Here is a 26965-nt window from a genome sequence, read left to right on the forward strand (position 1 = left end):
GGGGAGGGAAGGAGAACATTTCTTAGAGAGAACCATTTTATCAGAGTGACTGAAAAAAATTCCTGAAGGGAAGCCATTTTGCCCTCTGTGCTCCTCAGAAGCTCTTTGCAAAAGTTTCTGCCATTTTAGACTGAAAGTTTTGCTGATGCATGTTCAGAGCAGGTCTGCTTTCCCATACAGTGACAGTGATTATTGATTTAGGCAAGGGTATACATTAATCTGCTGGTTATGTTAATATTGGGAGATGTGTTGCATGTGATTTCCCTCAAAGAGAAGACAGCTAATTCCATAAATATTTCTAATATTTATTAATTTTAGCAGTGTAGGTATTTGGGCTGTTATGAAAGTGAAAATATATTGGAAGATGTCGACCTGTGTGGCAACAATTAATGCTGAGCTGGCTGTCAGTTCATTCTGTTAATTGCTCTGAACTCAAAAGAAGAACTTGAGCCCAGTAGTAGTTGAGACATTTGAGATGCTTTGATACATATTACTTTTTTTTAAGGATAAGAGATAGGAGATAGATGATCTGTTATGAATCTCTCCTGAAGAGACTCCTGGTAAATGGAGTTAAATATGGTCTAGATTTATAGGAAAAAATTTGTTTCCTGGTCACTTTGAATATGCACCTTGAGTAAGGACTTGGACATACGAGTTCTGGAGAATCTTGCTGTGAATATGTTATGGTTCATTTGTGTGGGAGGGCCAGCATGAAGTTTATGTCTCTTCCTAAATGCCACGGTTCATCATGTGAAGTTTTTACTCATCCATCTTCATAAGGAGATGCAGACTCTGAATCTGCTAAAATGTTTCACAGGTTCAGAACACTGTGAGGTTGTTAATGTTTTCCGAAGAGTTGAAAAGCATGTTATTTCATTCGAATAATTAATTGTCATATTGTAAATGGGGATGTTGAAAGCAATGAGCTAAGAAATAATATTCCAGTAAGTATTTTAATATTTTTTCCAGCTGAATATCAGGCTCTGTGCAGCAGTGGAACTGGCATGACTGCGGGAGGAAATGGTAAGATCACCTAATGTAATTCAGACTATAGCAGTTCTATCTAAAAGAGTTACTTTGATATCCTTAATTTGTTAGCCCTGCTGGTGGGGGTGATGACAGGAGAGAATGGGAGAAAGGCTTAGTCAGATAGCTGTTTACAAGACATTAGAATGATTTAGGGTGAAGTGAATGGAGCATGCCATTTCACCAGTGTGTCTTCTCTAGTTTACATCATGGAATGTATGTGATTGCTGCTATAAAAGAATGACAAATTTGTGAGAAATGTTATTGCCTACATGACTTTGAAATCAAGTATGTAAATAATATTTGCATATTTCAAGTGAAATCATCCTGAAGAACAAAGCCATGTTGAACATTGAGCTTCTTCATTTTTTGTCTTTCAAAATAGGCCAGACTCATAGAATTTGGCTAAATACAGAGAAAGAGGAAGTGATTACAATAAAAGTTTTGTAGTCATAGAATTGTGAAACTGCGAAGTCTTAAGTCAGCCAATGTTGATTGTAGATTTGCCGGCAGTAGACAGGGAAAAACACTCAGAAAAGAGGGATATTAGTGCTTTGGAAAGTGATGTCATCCAGAAATGCTATGAATCAAGAAATGGGGAGGTATTAGTACATGGGCCTCTCTAAATCTAATCTCTGATCCCCAGTTTAATATCCCAGTTCTTATCTACAGTTGGAAGTCTCTTAAATGACTGTGGGCTAGAAATGGTTTTAAATCAGAGTGAAAGAGATGCTTCTTTCTCTTGAGTGTGAACATTTAATTGGAATTTCCTATTCAGAACTACACGATCATAAAATATGGAGCAGCCAATGTTAGTGATATTGAAAATGTCTTTTTCTAGTTTGGAGAATTAACCCCCATAACCCCTCAACAACTGGCTCAGATGTTCATTATTTTTTCCCTTTATTTAGATATTAATGAGTGCTTATTGGATCCTGATCTCTGTCCAAATGGAAGGTGTGAGAATCTGCATGGAACGTACAAATGTTTTTGTGACCCTGGATATGAAGTAGATTCAACTGGGAAGAACTGCATAGGTATGCAATATCCCATTTTTCACTTTGAAGTTTGATGCTTGTTTTTATCCTCTTTCACTTTTTTTTCCCCAATGGATATATGTGCTGAAATCCTGTTCTAATTTCAGTGCTTTGCAATGCTCATAAAAATCATCCACTGTAGGGCTGTAAGGGACTGTTTCTGTCATTGACTCAAATCACTGGCAACCAGGCAATAAATACCCTACCCTGTTCAGTTAAGTCCACTGGACATGCACTCATGTTGTGCCAATGTTTCTCAAAATCAAAAGAAGCCAGATCCTGCAGTTGTAGTGCACCATAGGGAAGATCTAGGATCCCCAGTGTGCTAGGTTGCCTCCAAGAGCAGGAGATTAAAGTAAAACTCCTACTGATCACAGGAAGATAAGCATCCAATATGCCACAGAAGGCTTACATGGTTTATCCTAACTCTGACTTTGGGGAACATTCCTTTCAACTTTCAGACAGGGCTATTGGTTTAACTGTGTTAAATGTACTGGCCAGACACAGGAAAGCTTATTGTCATTGGAAGCACCAGCAGGATCTGATGGTGTGGTGTCTCTGGCTAGGGTTGGTTTCCTATGTTGTACAAGTGAAAAATATCTAAAGCCAAATTTTTTTATCAGAAAAGTTGAAATAAGTTTTTTGCACTCCTTAGAAGTGACCAGTGGAAGCACTGTGGCATGGGATAAAACGAATTCAAATATGCAACACTCCATTCTGTTCTCACACTATTTGGGATGTAAAAAACCACCATCAGATGCCTGCAGACTCCAATTAGAAATTTAAATTCTGGCAATCCTCTTGTTCCATTACATGGTCCCATCAAAAGCCCATAAGTTACAATCCTTTAGATTCCTTTCTCCCAGTCCTGCGTTGTTCCAGACGTCCTTTGCATGACTGATTAGAAATTTTTTATGATTTCCTGTTAGAATTTATTTGTGACCATTTTATTACCAGCTGATGTTGTACTAATATTATTCTTTGACTTAGCACCGTGTCAGCACTTCTCCCTAAAGTATTTACAAAGGATCATCGTATCCTTTTCTCAAACTCTGTTGGCTAAGCTATCCAAATCCACACTTCCAGTCTTTTCATAAAAGTGGAGGCTGCAGTCTTCTCTTGAACACAACTGATCTGACCAGTGTACAGTGTTCTGATGAAGTCTGACCAGTCACTTGTATAGTTGTGCCAGAAATTCTCCATAGCCCCTAGGAATATCCTGCCTGAACTGATGCTAGAGTGCATTAGTCTTCTCTCAAATACATGTTATACTCTGGGATCAAAGTCAACCTCTAATTGGGAGTTACATCCCGAGTTTTCTCAGTAGCCTTCAACTGATGAGTTCTGGTTTCTAGCATGTTATTGTTACTGGTCCCTAATTGCAAAGTTTTGAACGTTGGTGATTATATTTTATCTTATTTTTCTCATTCATCTTGTCAGGATTAATTTAGCATTGCCTGATTCTCTGTATTGGTAATAACTTCCAGCTTAGTGTTGTCCGCAGTTTCTGATTCCATTCATTTTTTATTTCTGCATTACAATGAGTATTTTATAGGACCAGTCCCAAGACTGATCCCTGAAAGGCATTTCTAACATCCTCTGTTCATCGTGATTACTCTCTTTTTTAATATATCCTACTGTAATCTCTCCAGCTCTGGAACCACCTTAAAATTCTTAAATTCCTTCCTGTTATCTCCAGCTGACATAATAATTTTATTTGGGTTCTGTATTCTCTACTTAAACCTAAATAGCTTAAGTCATCTGGGTTATCCAGTCTAAACTATCCACTATCTTTGAAAAAAAAAAAAAAAAAGTTTGATCTATCTTAGATAAAAATCACACCGTAATTCATCCCATTTTCCCATTTGCTTCTTTGGCTTTAATTATCCATGTCCCATTTCAGTGTCTGCCTGTAGCTGATGGCATCCCTTCTCTTTTCCCCATCCATCTGTGAGTTTTTCAGATGCTCTCCAGCCCACCCTGTTGTAGCCTACATCCATGCTCTATCACAGCTGTTTCCCATTCTTCCATAATGTTCCACCTGGCCCTCTCTCAATTTTTCTGAACTCCTGTGAAGCTTCCCACATGGTCTGTTTTACTCTGCAAGTCTCCCTTCTTTTCCTAGCACTTTTGCTGTTCCCAGCTGCTGCGCTGACCCTCTGAGGCTTCCCAACTTCTCTCAACACTTTCTGAGGCCTCTCTGACTTAGCCAATTGTTCCTGTCTGCTCTTGGGGTCTCTCTTGGTTTTCACCTGCCATTCATGGCTCATTGCCACCTTCTTGCAACTTCTCTCTGATGACCACAGTTCTTCCAAAGATTTCCTAAGGGTACTTGAAATGTAGCACTAGCATTTCTATTTAAATTTTTCACCTCTGAAGCAAGTGTATACTTACATTAGCCTTTTTAACCATAACATCTAAGACAGTTCAAAGCCAGTTTGGAAAAAATGGTGTTTTAAAAACCAGTACGATCAGCAAACTTTTCCAAACCAGTCCTCTCCTTATTTCTTTCATGACTGCGGGGGCTGCTGTGCAGGGACTCAGAGACTCCCAATGTTAGTCCACAATATAGGAAGAAAGTGTGATCCCCAGCTTTATTTTGAACTGTGACTGTCACGTATTATGAATATGTGAGGAAAGAAAATACAGACTCTTGTCCAAACCTGTTGTCTACTAAAAGAATCATTTAGTATTCATATTCCACACACACCCCACCCCCCTGCCCTGTTTGTCTCCTCTGAAATGTGGCTGTCGGGAGGGAAATTCTGTTCTGACTTCTGTTTTAGGAATTTCTTAAAAAGTTCTTTGTTTTCATTGTAGACATTGATGAATGTGCACTGAACATGCTGCTTTGTGACAATGGGCAATGCAGAAACACCCCAGGAAGTTTCACCTGCACCTGTCCAAAAGGATTTGTATACACTCCTGATCTAAAGACATGTGAAGGTAATTGGTAACACTCCATTTCATCCTGGTTTTATTCATTTGGATTCTTCTCAGCTTGTGCCAGAAACACTTTGAACCTTGATGAGGATATAATGTGTAAAACTGAAAAACCCCACTATAAATAAATTCTGTGGGGAAGTAGGAGAATGAGGAGTGACAATGCCAAAATGAAACCATTAGATAACTTCATGGAATTGCCTGTACTGTGTCTGTGCTAGTTTACTCCTTATTTGCTACTACCCGTGAGCCCACGCTGTGCCAAGGGTGAGAAAAATTTGAGAAGAATCAAGCTTTACAAATCTGTTGTGTGAAGAAGAAAGCCAAACAGCTCCTCATTTGAACTCACAGACAGGATGTGTGTCAGATCATTGTAACAGCACAGTCCATCACCACAAAGCTGAATATCACTAAAAAATTAGATGCTTCTTCCAAGTTCAATGTTTTAATGTTCTAACGTGTTAATGTGTCTTTAGGACACATGCATTGTTAGTCTATTGTGAAGAGTTCCATAATAGAAAAGTGGAGTATCAGGAAGACTGGTTATGAGGAAAGCTTCTTCCCTTTTTCCCTAAACTGCAAAGAGCCTTATGTATTTTTTGTTAATTATTTCTGGCACTAATGGCAGTTTATTTCTCTTTTAGATATTGATGAGTGTGAATCCAACCCCTGTGTTAATGGAGTGTGCAAAAACACACCAGGCTCTTTTGCTTGTGAATGTTCTCCTGAAAGTACTTTGGATCCAACCAGAACCATCTGCATAGGTATTTATTCTTCTGAAAATTTTATGTTTGCTGGTTAAAAATGTCCAGTGACATGTGACCATGGTACACCAAGTTAGAATATACTTTAAAATAAAATTCAGATAAATTTAGTGGAAAACACTACAGAGACAATGTTAAGAAAGGGTTTGTTTTCACCATTACTATGGGTACATGGAGTGCACTTGGGAGTGTGGTGTACTTCCTTCTCAAATTTGAAAGAGGTGAACATTTTTTGTAACTAACACAGAAATGCTAAGACTGCTTCTTCAGGTCTATGCTCACCTACTTAGTTTCTCCTGTAAGAGGGGTGAACATGTTCTCATTAGGGTCTGCTCTCTGGAAAGACCAGTTTTATATTTGAGATGGAGCATAACAAGTTATGTGCAGTCCAGACCAGTTCAGGAGCATCCACAGACAATGCTGTGACTCAGATACTTGGTGGACTTGTAATTTCTTCCCTTGCCTGTTCTGGAGGGGGCAGTAATATATAACTCTTGTCTAGTCAGTGAGGAAAACTGTGGAACTACAGCTGTCTGATCCTTAGCTATCTTCTGGCACTCCCTGTATGGGAAGATCAGATATCCAGACTGGAGGACCTAATAGATTAATGGAAGATCTACCAAGGTTTCATATCTTCTCTGTTCTTCTGCCTGTGCCTCTAATCTGAGTCATAATAAATACAATGAGTCAAATCTTGAATGGTATTGACATATTCCCTGTTAAGGACAAAAAGCATAAACTAGGATTTGCAAGAGCTCTGTGCTGAGATGATTTCAGGCTATAGTCCAGCATAGAGAAGGATAAATTAAGTGATTTTAAAATACATTTAGATCTGATGTGGTAAATTATAATGAAAGGATGATTCTTTTTCATGGTTGAATTCACATGTGTTTGTAAATATAGTAATGGATAATGCTAAAAAGTCTGCGTGACAATACATTGTTTTTTTCTAAACAGAAACTGTTAAGGGTACCTGTTGGCAGAACATAGTGAATGGAAGGTGTGAAATAAATATCAATGGAGCAACTCTGAAGTCCCAGTGCTGTTCCTCACTAGGTGCTGCTTGGGGAAGCCCATGTACACCATGTGAACGAGGTAACGCTCTTCATTTTCCTCACGAACTTAGGACTTTTCTTCTTCTGAGGCTGGTCCAGGTTATTATCATAGAAGGGGCACAGCCTAGACAAATAACTTTACTTGTTCTGTTATCAAGCACCTTATTCAATCTGAAAAAGAGAAGTTTTAATATTTGAGAGGTAGCGTGTAGCTATAGGAGGTTCTAACTCTGCGTTTTATAGTAAATATTTTACAAGTTTAAACACTGAAGGGAAGAGACCACACCTACAGTCTGTAACTTGCAGCATTACTTTAGCATGGTTTGTCGTAATTAGTGATCTAGAATTCCTGATGGTGTAGCAATAGATGCATTTTCCCCAGAGTTCCCAAGAAAATATTCACAACAAATGGATCTTTGGTGTGGTAAGGGAGGGAGGAGAGGGAGTAACCCTTGTTATACTCTGTAGATTAACTGATGACCTACAGAATCATACAGTTGATCAAGAAATGGGTTGAGGTAGCTTCATATTTATTTGATAATTTGACAGAACAGTGGGATGGGCTGGGAACCCAGGGATGAGCTGATGAATGCAGAAATGTGTGTGGGTTGTTATTTCTGTATCCTGAAAGCTGCTAGTTTGCTCAAAACTTTGGTTAAATTCATTCTGTATATCTTAACAGAATTCATCCTCATTCATCCATGAAAAATAAGGCTGTAATGTGCTGTGATCAAGTGAAATGAATTAATTGGTTTGAATGAAGCAGGAATCATAACCACTTTTGGGTTAGTCAGCTGAGACACATGGGAAGCAAAAGATGATAATGGCTGACACTCTGTATAGTTTATGTAGTTGCCCCATCTTATCTCTTTATTATTTCAGAAAATACTGGGATACTGTCTAAGCACTCAGACTTCTCATAGCAATAAACTAGATAATGTTTCACATGGTCAGTTTTGCACAATAAGTTAATGGCCAGTTTTGGACTGTAATGTTCTGAAAGTTCTCTTTTGTTTGTTTTACAGACCCAATATGTCAAAAGGGATATTCGAGAATAAGAGGAACATTGTGTGAAGGTATTTATTGTTGCCCTAACATAAATCAGAGCTTGAATGAAAAAATGCCAGTGTTTTGATTTAAGTGGTTAATTTAGCATAGAGGAACACTATGCCAAATTCTTACCTCGTGTGGTTCAATTGACTTCATTAGAGTTATGTCAGGGATGAATTTGGTTTCAGTTTGTTTAACATTCCTACATACTCACAGTTTATCTCAAAGTACACACTTGCAAATGTCTACTAGTATAAGGAAATAGTTCTCTCTCTTCAAATCCTGCTAGCTGAGTAACCTGTTTGGGCAAAGTATGCATCTTATATATACTATAAAACATGGCATTAATAATATGGTGACATGAGAAGCCATCACTGTGCTTTAGAAAAAGAATGTTTAAAGGCTATATTTCACATTGAAGTTTTTTTGGTTAAAGAAAAAGTTAAAGATTTTTTGTATGTGCAGCTCTTTGCTTGGTGTGAGATGACTCTATACTGTTCTGTGAGAATTGAAGGTCCCACCCTATTTCATTTTCTTTCGAATTGATTTGAACCCCTGGAAAAGTACTGCATATTTACATAATATGCAGAAGCACAGAGAGTCTCAAACTGCTGTGGGTCATCCTGACTGACAACATCTGACATGACACTGCAGTTAAAATATTTTTTAAAAATTACTCCCATATGTAGCTTCCATAAAGAAACATTGTTTTTTTCCTTAACAAAAAAATAAAAAAGCAGAGGAACACCCTCACACATAGTCTTTGCTTTCCAAATGATGACTGAATATCTTGGCACGTCTGTGCTGCAGACCCACTGTACATAACTTATCTGACCTCAGCAACACTTTCTGGAGTGTGTAAGTGAAAGAAAAGAAAAAAAAAGTGGCCCCACCTATCTCTCTTCACAAGGAAAGTCTTAGAACATTTTCAACACTGCTGGGATGGAAAGTTTTCAAGATGTAGACATAACTGTTTTCAGCATTTCCTTTACCAGCACTTTGGATTACATCTATTACATGCTTTAGTCTTTCTAATTTCAATGGGACCTGGATAGCCCCAGGTTTTTCAGAGTAGTTTCCCTTGCTTGTAACATTACTGAAGCCTTATTTGGTTTTCAACCAATGTAAGCGTTTTTCAAGACAGGGAAAGGTCTCTAGGAAATTTACTGGCAAGTGAGAGGCAGGACAAGGGAGTAAGTTTAGTTCCCAAAAGGTGATACTCAGTTCTCCCATATACAGCCTGTGTAAAATGAGTAATAGACCTTGTGCAAGGAAATAAGCAAACTAAATTGGCAGCATTCCTCTCATTTACGGGTGAGCCCTGGAGTTGTCAGCTGCAATATTGCTCACAGGCCATGAACAGTGTTGCAGTGGTTTCTAGTAATCCACTGGCTTTACTTTGTACCTTCCAGTCAATTTATAATATCTATCCAAGGCAAAAGGCAATGATTTCCCCCTGTCCATATTTGTCTTCCATCCTGCTCCATGTGTTTTGAGAGCTACAGAGTCTGTTTGCACCAGGAGTTTTGTCTGGGGGCTTGGCCAGCCCAACCTACCCACTTCTTGATTACTCTGTACATCAGTGTTCATGTACAGATTGTCAGTCATTCTTTTCTTATTTCTTGTTCTTGTCCTCTCCCGTCTTAAAAATTGTCATGCTTCGTCTTGGGCCATTTTTAATGTTGGAGGCTTTTTCCTAAGGCAGTTGTGAAGCCTATGCTTTTCACAAAGGACATAGATGGGATGACCCCACACTTAGATTAGTAAACATCTATTTATGCTCAGGCCAAGCTAACGCATTTAATCAAATTATCCTTACTCAAAAGTGCTAAATTTGCCTCTTAAATATAGAAATGTAGTCTTAATGAAGTTAAACTCTCTGTGCAGTCATAAAGAGGTTATTTTAATATATAAAGTTGCTAATTGCTGACAAGGTCATAGGGCCAGATTTCAAATGGTGTTGTAGTTTCCAGACATGCAGAGGTGCGCCTGATAAGACAGAAAAACGAAAAATATATAAAAATACAGAAAACTTTTAAAAATCTTTAAAAATACAGCATAATTTAGTCTAATTGAAATAATACATAATGTATTATGTGCTTACCTTTGTCTTTCTTTGCCCATTTGCTTCAAAAATCTGGCCCACAGTGAGTATGAATATAATTCACATAATTTTTAAACACCCCTCCTTTTCTGTTACTTTTGAATTTGATTTCAGTATGTGTAGAAATGGCAAATAGCAACATGCATTATTTCTGATTGTCAGCAGTTTTCTGTAATTAATTGGTTCTGGCTGACTTGCGTAGGAAATCGTAAATTTTTGAATTTTGTCAGACCGTGTAAACTGCTTTGGTTTTGTATTTTATCCTAAAAAACATTAGAATGTCAATATTTTTTCTAATCTGTTCATGTTTAGCATGCTAGTGATTACACTTACTTTTTCTTTTTGGAAATAGATGTAAATGAATGCGAGGTGTTTCCTGGAGTTTGTACAAATGGGCAGTGTGTCAATACCTTGGGATCGTTTGTTTGCCAGTGCCCCAGTGGAATGACTTTAGATGCTTCTGGACGGACTTGTCTTGGTAGGTATTAATTCCATGTACAGGTCTGCTAGGGAAGAGCAAATCTGTGTGGTGAGTGATGATTGCACTGCGTGTTTTCTTACAAGTAAAGAAAATTATCTTTCCCCATTTTTCAAATGGAATTAATCAGGGACATGAACTTAGTTCAGCTGGGATAGGAACAGATACCAAGGGTAATAGCTAAAGCCCATCACTATCTGCTAGCTGGTGAAGAGCATTGATTTAGTTTCAGATTGTTCATCTGACAAACCCCTACAGATTATCTGTGCTCTTAGCACTCTTCATCTGCGGCCCCCCTGAAACCAAGACTGGAAGAGTGAGGGACACACCATTGTGGGCTGGGACTTGGGTGTGTGAGGAGGAATGTGATGTTCCTCATCACACTGTACACCTTAATGGAAGATGCACCAGAATATCCAAGTTTTGTGTGCTGTCCACCCAAAGCACACTTATCCATTTATGACAGTAATGCCCAAGATTTCTCTCTGAACAAGGCATAGCTTGTAGTAATTAAAAGGCCTTAGATAAGTACAGTAAACTGGAATGTTTAAAATCCTTTTCTAGTTTACTTCAAGTATTAAGCACCATCTTTCAGATTGGTGCTCTAAACATACTTCAACTCTTAATTTCTGAATTTTAGCATTAATATTTTGCTGCCAGGAATTCTGCAGCGAGCTTGGTACACTCCTCTGCGTCCACAAAAACGTGGAGCAAACTGTCCTGTGAAGGGATTCTGGAAAAAAATTCCTCTGCAGTGAACTAAATTTTCTCTTTCTTTCTCAACATGTTGTTCAATTGCCCAACAGACATTCGCTTGGAGAGCTGCTACCTGCAGCACGAGGACGAGCAGTGCAGTGCCCAGATTCCAGGCCGGCACCGGATGGATGCCTGCTGCTGCTCCGTGGGGGCAGCCTGGGGCTACGAGTGTGAGGAGTGTCCTCTGAAGGGATCTCCCGAGTTCGAAGCTCTTTGTCCAAGGGGCCCTGGGTTCTCCACGAAGATAGAGATAAGTGGGAAACCTTTCTCCAAAGGTACGTGGTCTGTTTGCAGTTAATTGCCAGCAAACCCTGCTGGCTTTCCCTTTTACTGTTCCCTCAGACAACTCCTCTGAGTTCGAAAATTTCGGTGATAGTCAGGTACTTCATTCACCTTAAGGCACATTTGAAAATACGATTAGATTTCATGGAAATTAAGGCCAGAATAAGCCACAAGAGAATTTAATACCATTTAATACCAGTAATTTAATGCAGAATATAATACTGCAGCCTCAAAACACAGAATTTGTGTCTCTACTAGAGAGGTTAATTTGTGCCTGACTTTACTTCCTGGCACCTCATAGTACAAGAACTGCAACAAACTGGGCAGTCAACTTTGGATGTATTGAAAGCAATCCTTACCTATGAAGGGTGCAATAACTTTCATTCTACTGTGAAGCAAGCAAGGAATGGTGAATAATTTTGGGAATTTCTTGTGAAGCAACTTGGAGAAGTAGAGGAAATAGTTACCAGCTATTTGAGAATTCCAACTCAAATCAGGAGAATTTGATTTACTGTAAACCAAGTCTTGACAACAAGTTATGACTCTTGTTGGTAAACTTCCAGCATTACATGGGAATCACATAGTGACACCCTTGTATCCTGTGCTGAAAGTGTCTTTCCGGGATTACCACAGGGGTTAAACTGGACAATGTCAGAACCACAAACGGATGTGAACATGTTTATAAAGAAAGCCAGTTACCCAAAAACTAAACATTATGAAGTCTGAAAAGAGGGAAAAATATATATGAATGACAATTGCTGTTGTTAGTTTCAGCCTTGGTTTTATAAACAGTTACTGAACCATTATTTATCCATAAAGAAAAGTGACATGTGCTTTTATTTAGGCTCATTATGTTTTCCGTGACTCATGGAAGTCACATTTTTTTTCTCAGAAATCATAAGACAGAGTAGTTCTTTGGAAACCTCGTTTGCCTTAATCCTCTGTTCACTGAAATCTCACTTAGATGCAGATCAGATCCTGCAGACAAAGAGGAGACTAATGCCATTTTATGGCAGCAAGTGTTCTTGGCAATTCCAGTATGGAGTGTCTACACTGTTGGTTGGGGGGAAGTTGGTATCAGTTTATGTAGTGTGGTCTAATTTTCCCAAAAGGAGGGGTCACTGTCATGAGAAAGGATGAGCTCTGATGGCAGCATTGCTCTTTTGTACACTGTTTTTTTATGAAGTGATAACATCATATGTCCATACTATTTCATTTTCAGACATCAATGAATGTAAAATGTTCCCCAGCCTTTGTACCCATGGAAAATGCAGAAATACCATTGGCAGTTTTAAGTGTAGATGTGACAGTGGATTTGCCCTGGATTCTGAAGAGAGGAACTGCACAGGTAAAGTGCATGGGTATCTCTCTCATAACTTTGAATTGAGAAGGAAAAACTGAACTCCTTTGAAAATCCCGTGAATGTGTTTTGTGTTACAGATATCGATGAGTGCCGCATCTCTCCTGATCTTTGTGGCCAAGGCATCTGTGTCAATACTCCTGGAGACTTTGAGTGTGAATGTTTTGAAGGCTATGAAAGTGGATTTATGATGATGAAAAACTGCATGGGTATGTTTCTTATAGACCTTAAATGTGCAATAGTATGCTATGTACTGGTATCTATGCATGGTTTATTTTGGGGGTTTTTTTTTAAGGTTTGATTATGCCTGGATTTAAGTCTCTCTTATTTTGTGAGTCTTATTAAAGCTAACTTTAAATGCGAATTTGCTGCTTTGGCAAGTTACCGAAGCGTATATAAGCAAGAGACAGGATTTTAGGATGCTAAATGTATTCCCACGGTCCATTTTGTTAAGTGGGATACCACTCTAATCTTTGAAGTTAGAGTAGATTAAAATTTAAAAGAAGCCTTTTTGAATTCATTTTATTTTATTTTTTTCAACTGTGCTGTGGGGCAAGGGGTGACTGACTATAGGAAAGGCTTCAGAGTCGATCAAGGCAGATGATGCTGTGATGGGTCCCAGGCTGTGGTGAGGGATGGGCTGATGCTGTGGCAGTGCTGCCCCTGCAGTGATGCACCTCCCCTTCTCCCCACAGACATCGACGAGTGCCAGCGCAACCCCCTTCTCTGCCGAGGCGGCACCTGCATCAACACAGAGGGAAGTTTTCGGTGCGATTGTCCTCCAGGCCACCAGATATCACCAAATATCTCTGCATGTGTAGGTGAGATGTGCAGGCAAAATCGATATTGTGTGCAGCATTTTATACCACTCTTGTGCTGTGCATTTACAGTGTTTGCTTTAGTCCCATTTTCCTTCAGCCCTGAAAGGTGTTCTTCTTTTTCTTTTGCAACAGACATTAATGAGTGTGACCTGAGCACCAACCTGTGTCGAAATGGCCGTTGTGTCAACCTGATTGGAAAGTACCAGTGTGCTTGCAACCCTGGGTATCAGTCCACACCTGACAAGTTATACTGTATTGGTAAGGACAAAATCTACATGGGAAGATAAAACACGCAGAATTGTTTCACTTTAGTAGTTGCATAAAGACCTTTAGAACTGTTATTCAAAACTTCTATTACAATCTGTCAGAATAGTATGCAAAACCCTCAAAATGTGCACATCCATTGTTGTGGCAGTGCTACAGTTAGCTGTGTAGGAGATTATTTTCTCTAGTAAATCAATCATGATGCATAAAATTGCATACTATTTTTAATGGCCTCAGACTTCAGACTTTGATCATTAAGAGGGAATAACTTGTTAGATTACTTCTATGCTTTATTAAAAAATTATTATTACAAATCATCATTCCTGACAGACCACGAAGTAGAATCACGTGGTTCAGTTACATGTGTACACTCTTCCGTGCCATGGAAATACGTGAAAAATCCGTTGGCTTTAATTCTGCCTAGTAGTTTTTTACCTTGATCCTTACAAAGGCTTTATTGCTCTAATGATACTATGATAACCCAGCAGTGGTATTTCTAAATGTAGAAAGAGAATGATTTGTATGTGCAGTCAGATATCATCCCTAGTTTGCATCACATCCATCCCAGTGCCCATATTTGCAAACACTTGAATGTTCAAGTAGTGTGCAAATACCAAGTGTAGATTCTGGACTGATGCTGTTCTGGAAAGCTGACTCAAAGTATGTTCTTAAAGTAAAAGGTATTGTGGGTTTTAACTGTAATTTTCTCCTTTTCAGATATCGATGAGTGCAGTATAATGAATGGTGGCTGTGAGAACTTCTGTACTAACTCGGAGGGCAGCTATGAATGTAGCTGTAAACAAGGCTTTGCCCTCATGCCAGACCACAGGACATGCACTGGTAAGGGAGATTTTGGGAACTTTTCTGCTGGGAGGGTTTTTTTCAATAGTTTAAAAATAGACCTTCTTTTTAAGATTAAAGGCATTGTAACAAATACATTATTAAAGAAAGAAAATACATGGAAAGTGAAGTTCTTTTTCTAAAGTAAACATCTCGAAAGTATCAGAGTTGGACAACTGCAGACTGAATTGCTTTGAAGGGAATTAATTCTTCATCACTTCAGAAAGTTGATTTTGAATTTCATAACAAAAAGCTGTAATTTTTTCAGTAGGAGATAAATTTTCTCCCTTAAAGTATTATTTTAGATCGAAATCCAAAATAGTCGAAGACCATGAAAAAAATCATCATGAATAGAAACTGAAATGCTGTGTATGTGTATTGTATGGTTATACTGGAAAGAGAACAGTCAGAAAAGCTAGAAAAGAAGCTGATTGCCCTGTTCTGTGGTTGTGTGGTATCTGCCCTTAAGCAAACAAGAAAATTCCCATTTTTAATTCTTTGTTTAGTCAAATGCAAGTATCCTGCATTACTTCAGAACTGACTGACTTTCAGAGAAACAGAAATGTGAATAGTATGAATCTTTTTTAGGGAACAACTCTTTTGCACTCTTAACAGGGCTGGTGAGAAAATTTTCAGAGCTCTCTTATGGCCGGGCTTTCTCCTTTGGGAGCCTGGGAGTCATAATCCCAGGAAGTGAATTGTACTTGGTGATTTCCACATAGGTTACTGGAAAGATGAATCTACCCTACTTTTCTTTTATTTCTTGCTTCACAGCACTGGCCCGCTGAGGCATGGGAATATTTGCCAACTGTTTGCCAATTCCATCCAAGAGTTCTTGAAGAGCATGAGAATTACAACAGGGTTAATCCCTTGGAATAGAATTGCCTTTATAGTTGAACAAATAGAGAGTTTTCTATACTGAATTAATAGAGCTCACATTTAGAATTTGTAAATATTTATAGGCCTCACACCAGGGTCTCAATTACCCTGAGGTCACTCACTACTATTCCAGAAGATAAAAGAACCTTTAAGCAGAGTAAAATGTAGTTTCCCCACACATTGTAGCTTGCACTGTCAGAAAGATGTCAAGTAGCCAACCTTCAGCAAGCATCAGAATTCAACTAGGAAAAGGGAAGATTTGATTGAGCCTGAAATTAATTATTTCAAAACTTAAAATATTTAGATTAGAAGTAGTTTGCTTTAGCTCAAGTTTCTAGAAAAGGCAAGCTTTGGTGTTTGGGGCACTTTTTCAGTGCAAAAATAAAACTAGTTGATCAAAATTCTGCCTCAGCCAAAATCTGAACCCAAGTGACAGGATTAGAGTGACATGAGACAGAAGGGAGGAGGGGGGAGCTGAGGTCTCTGAACCACTTTTCTCTTTTCATCTTCTTGGCTTGACTGGGGACTAAATGACCCAAGTATACACTTGGACAGTCTTAGGAGTCTCAAGTCTGCTGGCTAGAAGCAGTTCTGTGCTTTAACACATCTCTGAATTCAAAACCAGAGCAGATAATTTAGAGCACCTTCCTTCATATTGAACTAAAAACTGTAATGTAAACATGTCCATAGAAGTTTGTAGTAAGATCTTATCTTAGCTGTGAGTTTTTACATATTTATATCCAGCCTTGACTCTGAAAAATAGAATTTCATTCAGAGGCCAGCCAGTAATAGCTATTAGCTATTAATTTTCGTAGTCTCCTCTAATAAAGACTTGAGTGCAATAGCCACACATAAAAAAGTTTGAATAGCAGAAATACCAGACACCTTTGAATGTCAAGACAAATGTAAGAAAACATCCAGTGATGTGAGGGATCGTCTTCACTTCCCTTTTAGTATCTAAAATGCTGCTGCCTTCTCTTGAAAAGATGTTTTTTACATATGTAAACATCTGGTGAATATTCAAATCTGCATGCTGAAATTTTGCCTCTGCCCAAAGGCACCCCACTGAGTGAAAAATAAGAATAAAAATATTTGTGACATTTTCTTCTCATCTGGTTTTACTATGTTAGATGTTTGTGCTTGGTGCAAGATATAGCAGCACTGTGATCTGCGTATGTGAAACACCTATTTTACATTTTCAGTTTTCTCTCTGTGTGAACATGTCTTTTATCTTTAACATCACACGAAGCTGGAAGCCATCACAGAATATGTTTCTTGATAATTGAGCTGGTAAGAATGCTGTGCAGTTCAGTAGTAGGTCAGGTTTGAATTGGTGAGGTTATGCATAAATAATCAGCTCAATTAGGAGAAACAACAGGTTCTTTGTCAGCTGATTTTCCCCCAACTGTGAAATCAGTACAGTGACAGGTTAGTAAATAAAGTTCTTTATTTCTGTCATCATTATGCCCATTTCTAGAGCTTAATTTTGCATGTTAATTCAAATTCCATTCCAAATTAACATTTTCAGGCTAATGTCCATGCCAGTATTATTTGCTTGTTAAGATAAACAGGGACTGGTCAGCCTTCTTCCTTGCAGAAGTAGTGTATCCACACAAGCACTGACTGCTAGAAATACAGCAGAATAATGAACATAATATTTTAAATTAAAGTGAGTTCATTTTCTGCAGCTGCATAATTACTGCAATCCACAATAGACTGCTCTGATAATGAGTTACACCCTTTCTCTTGGAGAGGATTCCTGAATCTTGTCCTTTTTGTGCTGATTTTTTTCCCATGGTGTCCCTAGGCAGAGTTTCTGATTTTTGCTCTTTCTAGTCTATGTTGGTGCTGACACAGGGAGATTCTAGAGATTTTTACAAGGAACACTAACATAACCCCAGGGGCTCTGAAAGATTCCAGAACTTAGCATGGCTGCATTAATATAATAAAGTATCTGCTTCTGCCGCTTGACCCCAAGCAGTGATGGCCAATTTCATGAACTGAGAAAACAGCTTACATCCTAGAGGCCTGACCAGTCAGATGAGATGCTAAAAAAGACCATAAAAATCTCATTGTAATAATGTGTGTACTGTAATTATTCCCATCATGAGTTCAACTCTGTGTTTCCAGTTTGTCACCACCCTTGAGACCTGTAGGGATATTTTGCATGTATGATAGCTTTTTAAAGCTCTGTAAAGTTTGATATTTTTTGTCACTGAATTTGACTTCAGAGCTTCCATTGACTTCAATGATGGATTATATCCAAGAATCCCCAGTTACATGTGGCCAATGCGGTGTGACAAAGGTTCTGTTGGGGTTCTTTTCTCTGAAAGAAAAGCTGGTTCCTGTTGCCACTGGAGTCAGAGGGGAATGTTTTGCCACTGACTTTAGCTGAAGATGAAGAGCTTACTCACAGAAACAGTTTTGCAATGTACCACTCAGTTATTGTGAGGATTCAATCTTCATCGTATGCATCAGAGTGTTAAAATGCTTACTTTGCCATAATGATGGTTAATTGCTTTCTGTAAAGGTAACATATTTTAATCTGATTTTCCCATGTAGATATTGATGAGTGTGAAGACAATCCTAACATCTGTGATGGAGGCCAGTGTACAAACATCCCAGGAGAGTACAGGTGTCTTTGCTATGATGGGTTCATGGCATCTGAAGACATGAAGACTTGCATAGGTAAGTGAAAGTAAATATATTCCAATTTGCATCAAATGTGGACAAAATATTAATTAAGGCACTCTAAATCATCATCTAAATAGACAATGATATTTAAAGAGTATTGCTCTTATCTCCTAATTTTGGCCACCTGACCTTTGGACCTGAACACCTGACTCTTGCACAAATGCAGATGTAATCCCTGCAGATTGGGATGCAGACATGATGCTGTGTGAGGTTTTTATGCAGCTCAGATAAAAAAGTGCTTGCAGAAAGGAAGTGCTGGTGAATGATGCCTAGCAAGAAAACCACCAGTGCTGTTTTAAACTTGTCTCTAAGACAAAACTGTGTGCAAGTCTTGTACCTTGGAAGAATAAAGTCATGAAACAGTATGTCTCCAAAACCACACACATTTGAATTAAAAATCTTGAGCGTATTTGGGGAGAAACGTCTGACAAAACTAGACAATGTATGTGTGCATGTATAAATGTATATACACACACACACACATGTACCTAAAAATTATCAATAGTCATAGCATTCTTTAAATAATGTACTGAATCTTAGTGTCTATTTTTAAGAAGAGTTGGAATTAAAGGTATGTTAATATAGATATGGTAATTTAGCATTGTTACCCCAGATCTCAAAAGGTACGCTAGGTAAGGAATAACTAACCTGAGCAGTTTTTTCTTTGCATGTATAGACCCACTTTTTTTATCAAAACTCATAACTCAAGAGATTCTGCCAAATACTTTCTAAGAATTTTATTAATAAATCTTAATTCACGGGGTTTCTTAGATGTTAACGAATGTGATCTGCATCCAAACATCTGTCTGAGTGGAACCTGTGAGAATACAAAAGGCTCATTTATCTGTCATTGTGATATGGGATATTCAGGCAAGAAAGGCACAACTGGCTGCACAGGTATGTTTTAAAATTTAATTTTTAATTTTTATTTAAACTTGTGAGTCTGCTTTTCTGGTGTTTGGAACCTTCTCTCACTGTGCTTCTTTTCACTTACTTGTGCTCTTTTTGTACCTCTCATCCAAATTTGCTGAGCTTGTGTTCTGCTAATCTTCAGTGGTACAGCCTGATGCTGCTTCTGCTGAGATGAGTGACAAAATGTCCATTGGGAAGATAATTGGGCGTATCACTGTGTTGTTGTTCATCTAAGAGAACAGCAAATGCCATTATCTGTACCTTGACAAACTCCTGAGGACCTCAGTGTGTTTGGATTAGTTAATTGTACACTATGCAAGTAAATAACAGGTATGTGTCCAAAGTGTTAATTGGCAAACACAGATGCCTTGAAATAAATGCTAAAATATATTTTCGATTTTTGCAAAGTGGCAATGATACAGTTACAGAGCTACATTCTATCAGCAAAATCAGAATCTGCTTTATTCTGTGTATTGCCAGCAAACAGAAATGAGATTCAAATATACAGGCTCTAAGGGCATGATACTAATAATGCTGGTGTCTCAAGCCAAGGTGTTGAGAGTCTCAGACTCTGCCCAAATATGAATGCAAACATATGTTTAATATAATTTTTAATGTAAACTTAGGGTAAACATATTTCTGGCAGTGTCTTTGAGACACACTTTTATTCTTAGTCTGCCCTTATTGTACAGAGTTAATAATATGCTTCTTTAAGTGCCCCAAATACATGAAGCTGTTTTTTTACAGCTCTCATAGAAAAATCTGAGAGCTGGAGTTGTACTTTGCATATTGGACCGTGGACAAATAGTTGTGCATTTGTAACAGCTGCCTTTGACTTACATATGAACTGACCTAAATCCAAGAAATCCCTAATTGTACCCTGTAGACCAACATTTCAATGTTCTTTGTTTCTGTGCTAAATTATATGAAGATCTTCAGGACTCTAGACCTGAAAGCCCTCGCGCTGATCTGTTACACATGGCGCAGATACCGCTCCCAGCAAGGAGCACTCAGGGAGGAATGAGCAACCAGTAGTAGGCAAAAGACAGAGAAAGGTCATAGAGGCAGGGGAGGAATCTGAGGTATGGCTTCTGGGGAAGTGCCTGGAAACAGCCACCATTTTGGCATGATGTGATGCAAGGTAGTGGCAAATGTCCCAAGCAGTGGTTGTTTTTGTTAACAGAGAGGTCAGGAAATCCTTCCCTCCTGGTCCCAGCCAAGCCCAGACCTCTGGATGGACACTGTCTGTCATGTGGGCTCTTCCCACCTCCTTGCATATCATTATCTTTCCCTGCTGCTTTTGTCTACATGCTGATGTTTCAGAGAGGATGTCACTAACTAGGAAAAACAGTAGAACACTTTAATTACAACATAGAGATACTATAGAGGGGTTCAGTAAATTGAAAGAGCCCAGTGTTCTAAGATAAAAAGTTGAAGTCTCAATTATGCTGATACAACTGAGATGGGACCATACTCAAATCACCAAAATCTTTTGTATTTAAATAAGAAAACAGGAAACAGAGTGGGAAGTTTCTAGTTTGGTTTCATAATGAAGAAACTGGTCCCATTGCAACTACAGCATGCAGGTTCTCACATTCTGTTTTTTAAAATGTCTGATCTGCTGCTGGAGACCATTGAATTCCCCACTTCATGTTTGCGCAGTATTCGAGCAGAGTTGAAGTTCCCAGGCTCAAGTACTGCAGACCATGGGAGTGTCCTTCAATACTTCTTCTGCAGGGACCTTGCCAACAGCACGTTGACCCCAGGATTCAGTTCTTGTCTTAGACAGATCAAAAGCATTCCCAGTTTTTAGGAATATCCATGGAAAAAAAAAATTACAAAAACGTGTACAGCACTTTGAATGGGAGATTCTCTGTTTCATGAGAACAACTAAATAACGTCCTTTGGGTTCCATTACAGTTTTGTCTAAATATTTCAGCTCTCTTGTCATTACTGACTGTTTCCATTTTAACAAATAAACTTGTTTTTTTTCCCCCCCAATCATTTAACAGTATTCAGAATCCACCCACTGACTTACATTCCCATCCCACACAGATGTTAGTTCTCCCCTCTCCATGGTTCTCAATAAGAATGTGGACAGAACGTAGTAACAAAAATACAGTTTTTAAACTATTATGCAAAATTATACACTGTAGATGCAGGTTTCCAAGATCAAGTGCTACGAATGGTTTAATTTCCATTCACAGGGCAGACTGTGATAATACTGACTCAGAGCAGTTCATGTTACAGTTTTCTAGGCAGGCAATAGAGCACAGCCACTAGAGAGAAGGTTGCTATGCTTTCTCCTCTTCTGGTTCCAGATCGCCCAGCTTTATGGCAAATATCTTGTCTGCACTTTTTCTGTCAATAAAGTATATGTGTATTTGTGCAGAAATTAAATCCTGGTTTGGCACTTGAGTTTGTATTTTGTGATTCATCACCACTCTGGAGTGCTGCCTGTAAATTTGCAATATTTCACTGTTGATGTAGAGCCTTAGATTTAGTTGCTCTGATATTTTCACAGGGAAACAAATCCTTCTCTGACTCTCTCCCATCCATCCTTGCAGTTATGACTGTGTGCACAGCCCCCCTGTTTGCCCCTGGTGGAGTGGGGCTGGCACAAACTTAGGGCACAGTTTGTCTCTTCACAGAGCCAAGCTGAAGGATGTGAACTTGGCGGCAGAAGTTGCCCGACATGGTCATCAGATCAAAAATGTACTTTACCAGTCAGCTGGATTTCTCCACAGCTGGCTCAGGGAGTTGGAAGGCTGAGATTAGGCTCTGACTCTGCAAGGGCCATGCTGGTGCCCTTTGGAGAAAGACTGGTGGAAAGTGTTCAGCTTGGTGTGGGGTGTGAGCTTGAAGAGTTTGGTCTTGAACATGACCTGCTGTGATCCAGTAATGATGACATTAGTGGATACAGGAGCAGTGAGTGCACACTGCATACCTGTGTGGCTGGCAATAACTTGATTCTAAGGAGGTCAGACATCTGATTCAGTGAAAGGAAAAGGTGAACCTGTCCTTGGCCCTCAGAAATAGATCCATAGTATTTTGCGACTCCGTGTGCTCTCCTCTCCATTATTAGTGGCTTCTGGCCATTAATAATACGCTGTGTTTCAGTCTTGATGGCACAAAAGAGCTGTGATCTCAATGAAGCACACATCTGCATGAATCTGGGAGCTGGCTGTGTCAGGCCAAATACCAGAAGATAACAATGCTGAGATCTGCCCGCCAAGGGGGGGTATTACAGAAGGAGCACATTGGGAGTAGGCGTCTGTCCAGCAACAACACGCTGTGCCCCAGCATGCTGCTGATGTAAGGATGGATAGCAGGCAAGGGCTGAACCTCTCCATGTGAAACTCCAAGAGGTGCTTATTGTACAGTATGCTGAATAAAATCCAAGAGTGGTTCCAAAAGAGAAAACAATTTTACGTGTAGAAAGATCAGAATAGGGGCATTTTTCCATATATTTTTCTACTTGTATGAGCACCAAGTTGAAATTCACAGTCTTTTCCCTCTGAAAAGCCTTCCCTTTTCCTACCTGATTACATGGGCAGCAACCCAGGAGGAGGAAATGCCTTGTGACTTCCACCAGACGACTGGCCCTTTGGGAATTGGACCCAGGCTCAAAATACCAGTGAAACGTCAGGGTGATAAAATGCACAGATATGCAGAGACTGCCAGAAAATGTAAAAGTCAGAAACTACTTAAGGGATTTGCATAATTCCTGACAAACAGTACTGATTTATAGGTGGAGTCTGAATTAAATTCGCAGTTTGCTAAGGATCCTTATAGACCCTTGAAGGCCCATGAAAACTAACAGAAAATGGTACACAGAGTACCTAGAGGATTTCACACCCAGCTGTGAACATTTTCTTTAGTTAATGTTCACTCTCCTCTGTTCAAATGCAAAGAAATTACTTGGATGTTTCTAGGATGTAGGTAAGAATACAGTGACTTACCCTCATACTTCTGTCTGGCTAACTTTAATGATCCACTTCCAGCCTGTGAAGGGATGTGCTGTGCAGATACTGGCTGTTGATTTCTTTCCTTTGCTTGCCACATTTGCAAGCATAGTGCCAACATGGCAGGTATATTTGACATGTATATTTGCTGCATATCAACAGCCCTGAAAATTTGTGCCACTGTGATTAATGGGAGAGGTGCTTCATTAATTGCCAAAGACTTGCGAGAAAAAAAATATTTGTCCAAAGAAGAGAACTGAAGGAGCCAACAGAGTAGGGTGACTGACAGGTTTTTTTCCCCAGAGTGCTTGGGATTGTTATGATGTCAGACCTGCATATTATTTATCATGCGTATTCTCATCTGTTGTAGGCAGACAACTCCCTTAGTATTAATGGGAGTTGTGCAATTGCAAAGCTGAGAACATGTGTGCAGCAGGACTGGGGCACAGTGGGACTGGCTGAGGATGCAGTGTCAGTCTTGGATTGGAATGTCTTTATTTTCCTTGGCTTGTCACGGACTCATACTGGAGGCAGAAGGAGAAGGTTGATATAAATCAGTGACTCACTCCTTTACTCTTCAGTGAAAATCCCCATGAAGTCAGTGGGAATAGGCCATCATTGTGTGAAACCCTGACTTGAGTAGTGTCCTCCTGGGTGCTCTTTGGGTCATGATACCTTTACTCAGACCGAGTAACGCCTTTGTCTTCAAACAATCAAATGAAAATAGTTGGAGTATTTGAAGAGTGTAGTACTGTTTGTGCTGCCATGCAGACAGAACAGGCTGGACTCGTGCTCTTATTAAAGATATTTATATTGAGTTAATTTTTCCCCAGTAGAGCTCAAGTTCTCCTTTCTGTTTCATTCTGTGAAGCCATAATTCAGTACTTATGGCAACATAAATCCATATTAAGCTCCCCTATAACCAGGCATAAATTCCATTGATTTCACTGCCCTGTTTACACAGTACTGTGTTTGGTCTGAGATCTCTTTTGCCTTGGAAATAATTGCAATGCAATAAATGTAGGCTTACAACTCAGCTGTACAATGAAAGGAGAGAATAGGGATTATAGCAAAACAGCATCTGAGTTAAATGCAGGTAGCTTTGAAAAGAAGTAAAATCTGGGATGAAGCCAGTGATGGTATTTTATATACCTCAATCAGCTTTCATTTAAGTATCTGAAAACCTTTCCATGTATCACGGAAATAAGCCCTGCAATGCCCCAATAAAGGTAGATAGTATTAGAAAATATATTTTGCATTCCACATTTGATCTTTACCCAGACAAAACGCATTGAAATCTATTGAAAACTTTTCCTGGAAGAAAGCTGAGAAGGATTTCAGGATTTTGTTCAAAGCAAGTGGAATGGCATTTCAGTGGCTGATCTCTGAGAAAGTTGATCCCATTATAAATACTTGGATATAGATTTGTACTTGCAACTTTCATCCCACAAAAGATTCCAAGCTTTTTAGTGTGCGTGTCAAACAACTGATGGGGGAACGAGTGTCCACTGTGAGGGCACCAGTGTCATGGTGCTGCTGTCCCACTGGGAGGTGTTAATGGGGGCTCTCTGGTGTGAAGTGTCAGCGGGTCAGTGCAAGGTGGGATGGAGTCCACAGTCACTTTACAGAGAGTGGAAAACTTGGCTTAGTTTGTCTTAAATTTGAGTCTGAGCATGACTTCATTGTGGTGTAGCTGTTGCACGAAAGTTTCTGTTTGTGTTTGCTGGTGGTTTAAAAAAATTCTTGGCAGAAACCTCTCTACTGATGATAATTTTTTGTGGTGTTTTGTTGTGCTCTGCAGGGTATAAGGAAACTTGTGATTGTATGTTTCAAAGCATCAAATAATCAAATGCAGTGCTGGCTTAATGTTAGCAGTGGTTTAACAGTTTGGGTTTTAAAATCATGTAAAGGTTAAACTATAGAGTGTTTGCTTCAGCTTTCTTGTGTCAGTGTATACTGTAGCTGACCTCTCTGAATTCCTTCTACTCTTTCCCTTCAGACCAAGCCAATATGGGTTGGGTTTTTTTCTGACCACCCTTAAGATTTTTGACAGACACTAGTTTCCTGTTTAGTGTGATGTTATCTTCATATGAGTTTCTGCACATGCTAAAGGCAAATCTACTCTGACCCTTTTTTTGAGATTACATACAAAAGGCAAATCTGCTCTGACCTTTTTATTAAGGTTTAAAAAAGTAAGTATCCATTTGCATGTTTTCAGGCTTGTTGGTGCAGTCAACATTCATTAATGGTAGATTCCAGCTGCCACATTCAGATCTATATCTAGACATCTGCATTCAGATTATGGGAATGTTCATGGCTGGGGTTTTGATTCAAAGCAATGCCTCATTTAGAAAGAGACTCAGAAAAGTAAGATTAGATGAAATTCCACTTACGCAGACTTTAAACAAACTCAAAAAACCAAAAGCTAACCAACCAGTGCCAAAAAACAAACAAATAAACCAACCATTAAAAAAAGGCCAAAATCCCAACAACAAAAAACCCCAAGCAAACTCAAAATCCACCAAACAAAAAAACCTCCAAACCAACAATGGGTTTGGGTATTTTCTGGCCTTCTGGGTATTTAATTTTAGGATGATGGACGGATGTTGTCTGCTTCTCGAAGCCACGTGTTGCCTTTGTGAAAAGGCAAAATATGTGTACAGAGCATAGAGAAAGGACACAACCTTTTGTCTAGACAAGTGTGGGCAGAAAAACCTAAGAAAGAGTTACAAAGGAAATAATTAAAATCATACCTGGACACTTTTTCCAATAGTTCCACAATCATGCCCTCTTTAAAGAGCTAATTTTTATTAGGCAAGATGATAGGGAGACTCAAATCTCTGATTTTGGGGCTGAGAACCCCAAAGGTTGTTACATGTTTGATGGCTGATGCCTTTCTTAATCATCTTCTTGAGAGGGGTCAGAGCTGGGGTTTTGTCTGTGGAATCATGCAGTGTTTGTGAGCTTGTTTTCCCTTTCCATGAGCTCATTGTACAGAATGAGATGATTTGGCTTACTGCAACATCAAAGGCACCTGGGAGGGCTAAAATATTGATATAAATTTTAAGTGGTTTGATATGAACTCTAGATAATTTACATCCTGCATGGAAGTAAAGCACAATTAGAGAGAGCTCAGTTACAGAAAACACCATAAAATCCATCGCTCAGATGTGCAAGAAAATTCCTGCCAGTTTTGTTGTAGTTACCAGTAATAATTTCTGAAAACTTTGCCTTTGAGTTTATACATTCTTCAAGTACCTAAATGGGGCATTAATAATGTTTTGTGAGAAGGAAGAATGGAGTTTAGTTTGGGTTTTGCAGTCTATACATCATGATATTGCCAGAGAATGACCAAGAATGAAAATAAGGTGAAAATAGCAAGTGCTGAAATAGAATGTGCTGGCATGAACGTGTGTGTTGAAGATTGGATGACTTGGTGTCTTCAAGGATGCTGACTTTTTTCCACTGTTTTCTAAGGTTTCCTGAGTTCCTAGTAAACACAGCCCATCCTCCACCTTCCACACAGAGTCTGGCAAAGCTTCATGAGCTTCCTGGGCTTATCCTAGGAGGAGTTTGTGAGTGGTGCCTAGCTGGTGTTCATCAGCATCCATGCAGATACAATGGGTGCTTCTGGGAATACTGTGTTCCAGGAGTCACTGAGCATTAGGTTGCCTCTGAGACTTTTTAGCAAACTATGCAATGTAGAGCCACCAATGTAGTCCCTCTCTGCAGGCT

At 39.1% G+C, this 26965-nt stretch overlaps 1 protein-coding gene across 2 annotated transcripts in view; it reads left to right on the forward strand.

Annotated features, from left to right (window-relative positions):
* FBN1 (fibrillin 1) overlaps nt 1-26965 on the forward strand; it is a 147172-nt gene that overhangs the window by 83060 nt on the left and 37147 nt on the right. For both annotated transcript variants that reach the window (XM_027644223.1, XM_027644224.1), the window contains exons 17-31: nt 970-1023; nt 1938-2063; nt 4884-5009; nt 5651-5770; nt 6728-6865; nt 7851-7901; nt 10332-10457; nt 11264-11488; nt 12718-12843; nt 12936-13064; nt 13551-13676; nt 13809-13934; nt 14658-14780; nt 18222-18347; nt 19125-19250. In XM_027644223.1, the coding sequence (XP_027500024.1) occupies nt 970-1023; nt 1938-2063; nt 4884-5009; nt 5651-5770; nt 6728-6865; nt 7851-7901; nt 10332-10457; nt 11264-11488; nt 12718-12843; nt 12936-13064; nt 13551-13676; nt 13809-13934; nt 14658-14780; nt 18222-18347; nt 19125-19250 (1848 nt within the window). The remainder of the gene's footprint in view (nt 1-969; nt 1024-1937; nt 2064-4883; nt 5010-5650; nt 5771-6727; nt 6866-7850; nt 7902-10331; nt 10458-11263; nt 11489-12717; nt 12844-12935; nt 13065-13550; nt 13677-13808; nt 13935-14657; nt 14781-18221; nt 18348-19124; nt 19251-26965) is intronic.

Source organism: Corapipo altera, unplaced genomic scaffold, assembly GCF_003945725.1.
Source record: "Corapipo altera isolate COAL_440 unplaced genomic scaffold, ASM394572v1 50, whole genome shotgun sequence".
In the NCBI taxonomy this organism is placed as follows: Eukaryota; Metazoa; Chordata; class Aves; order Passeriformes; family Pipridae; genus Corapipo; species Corapipo altera.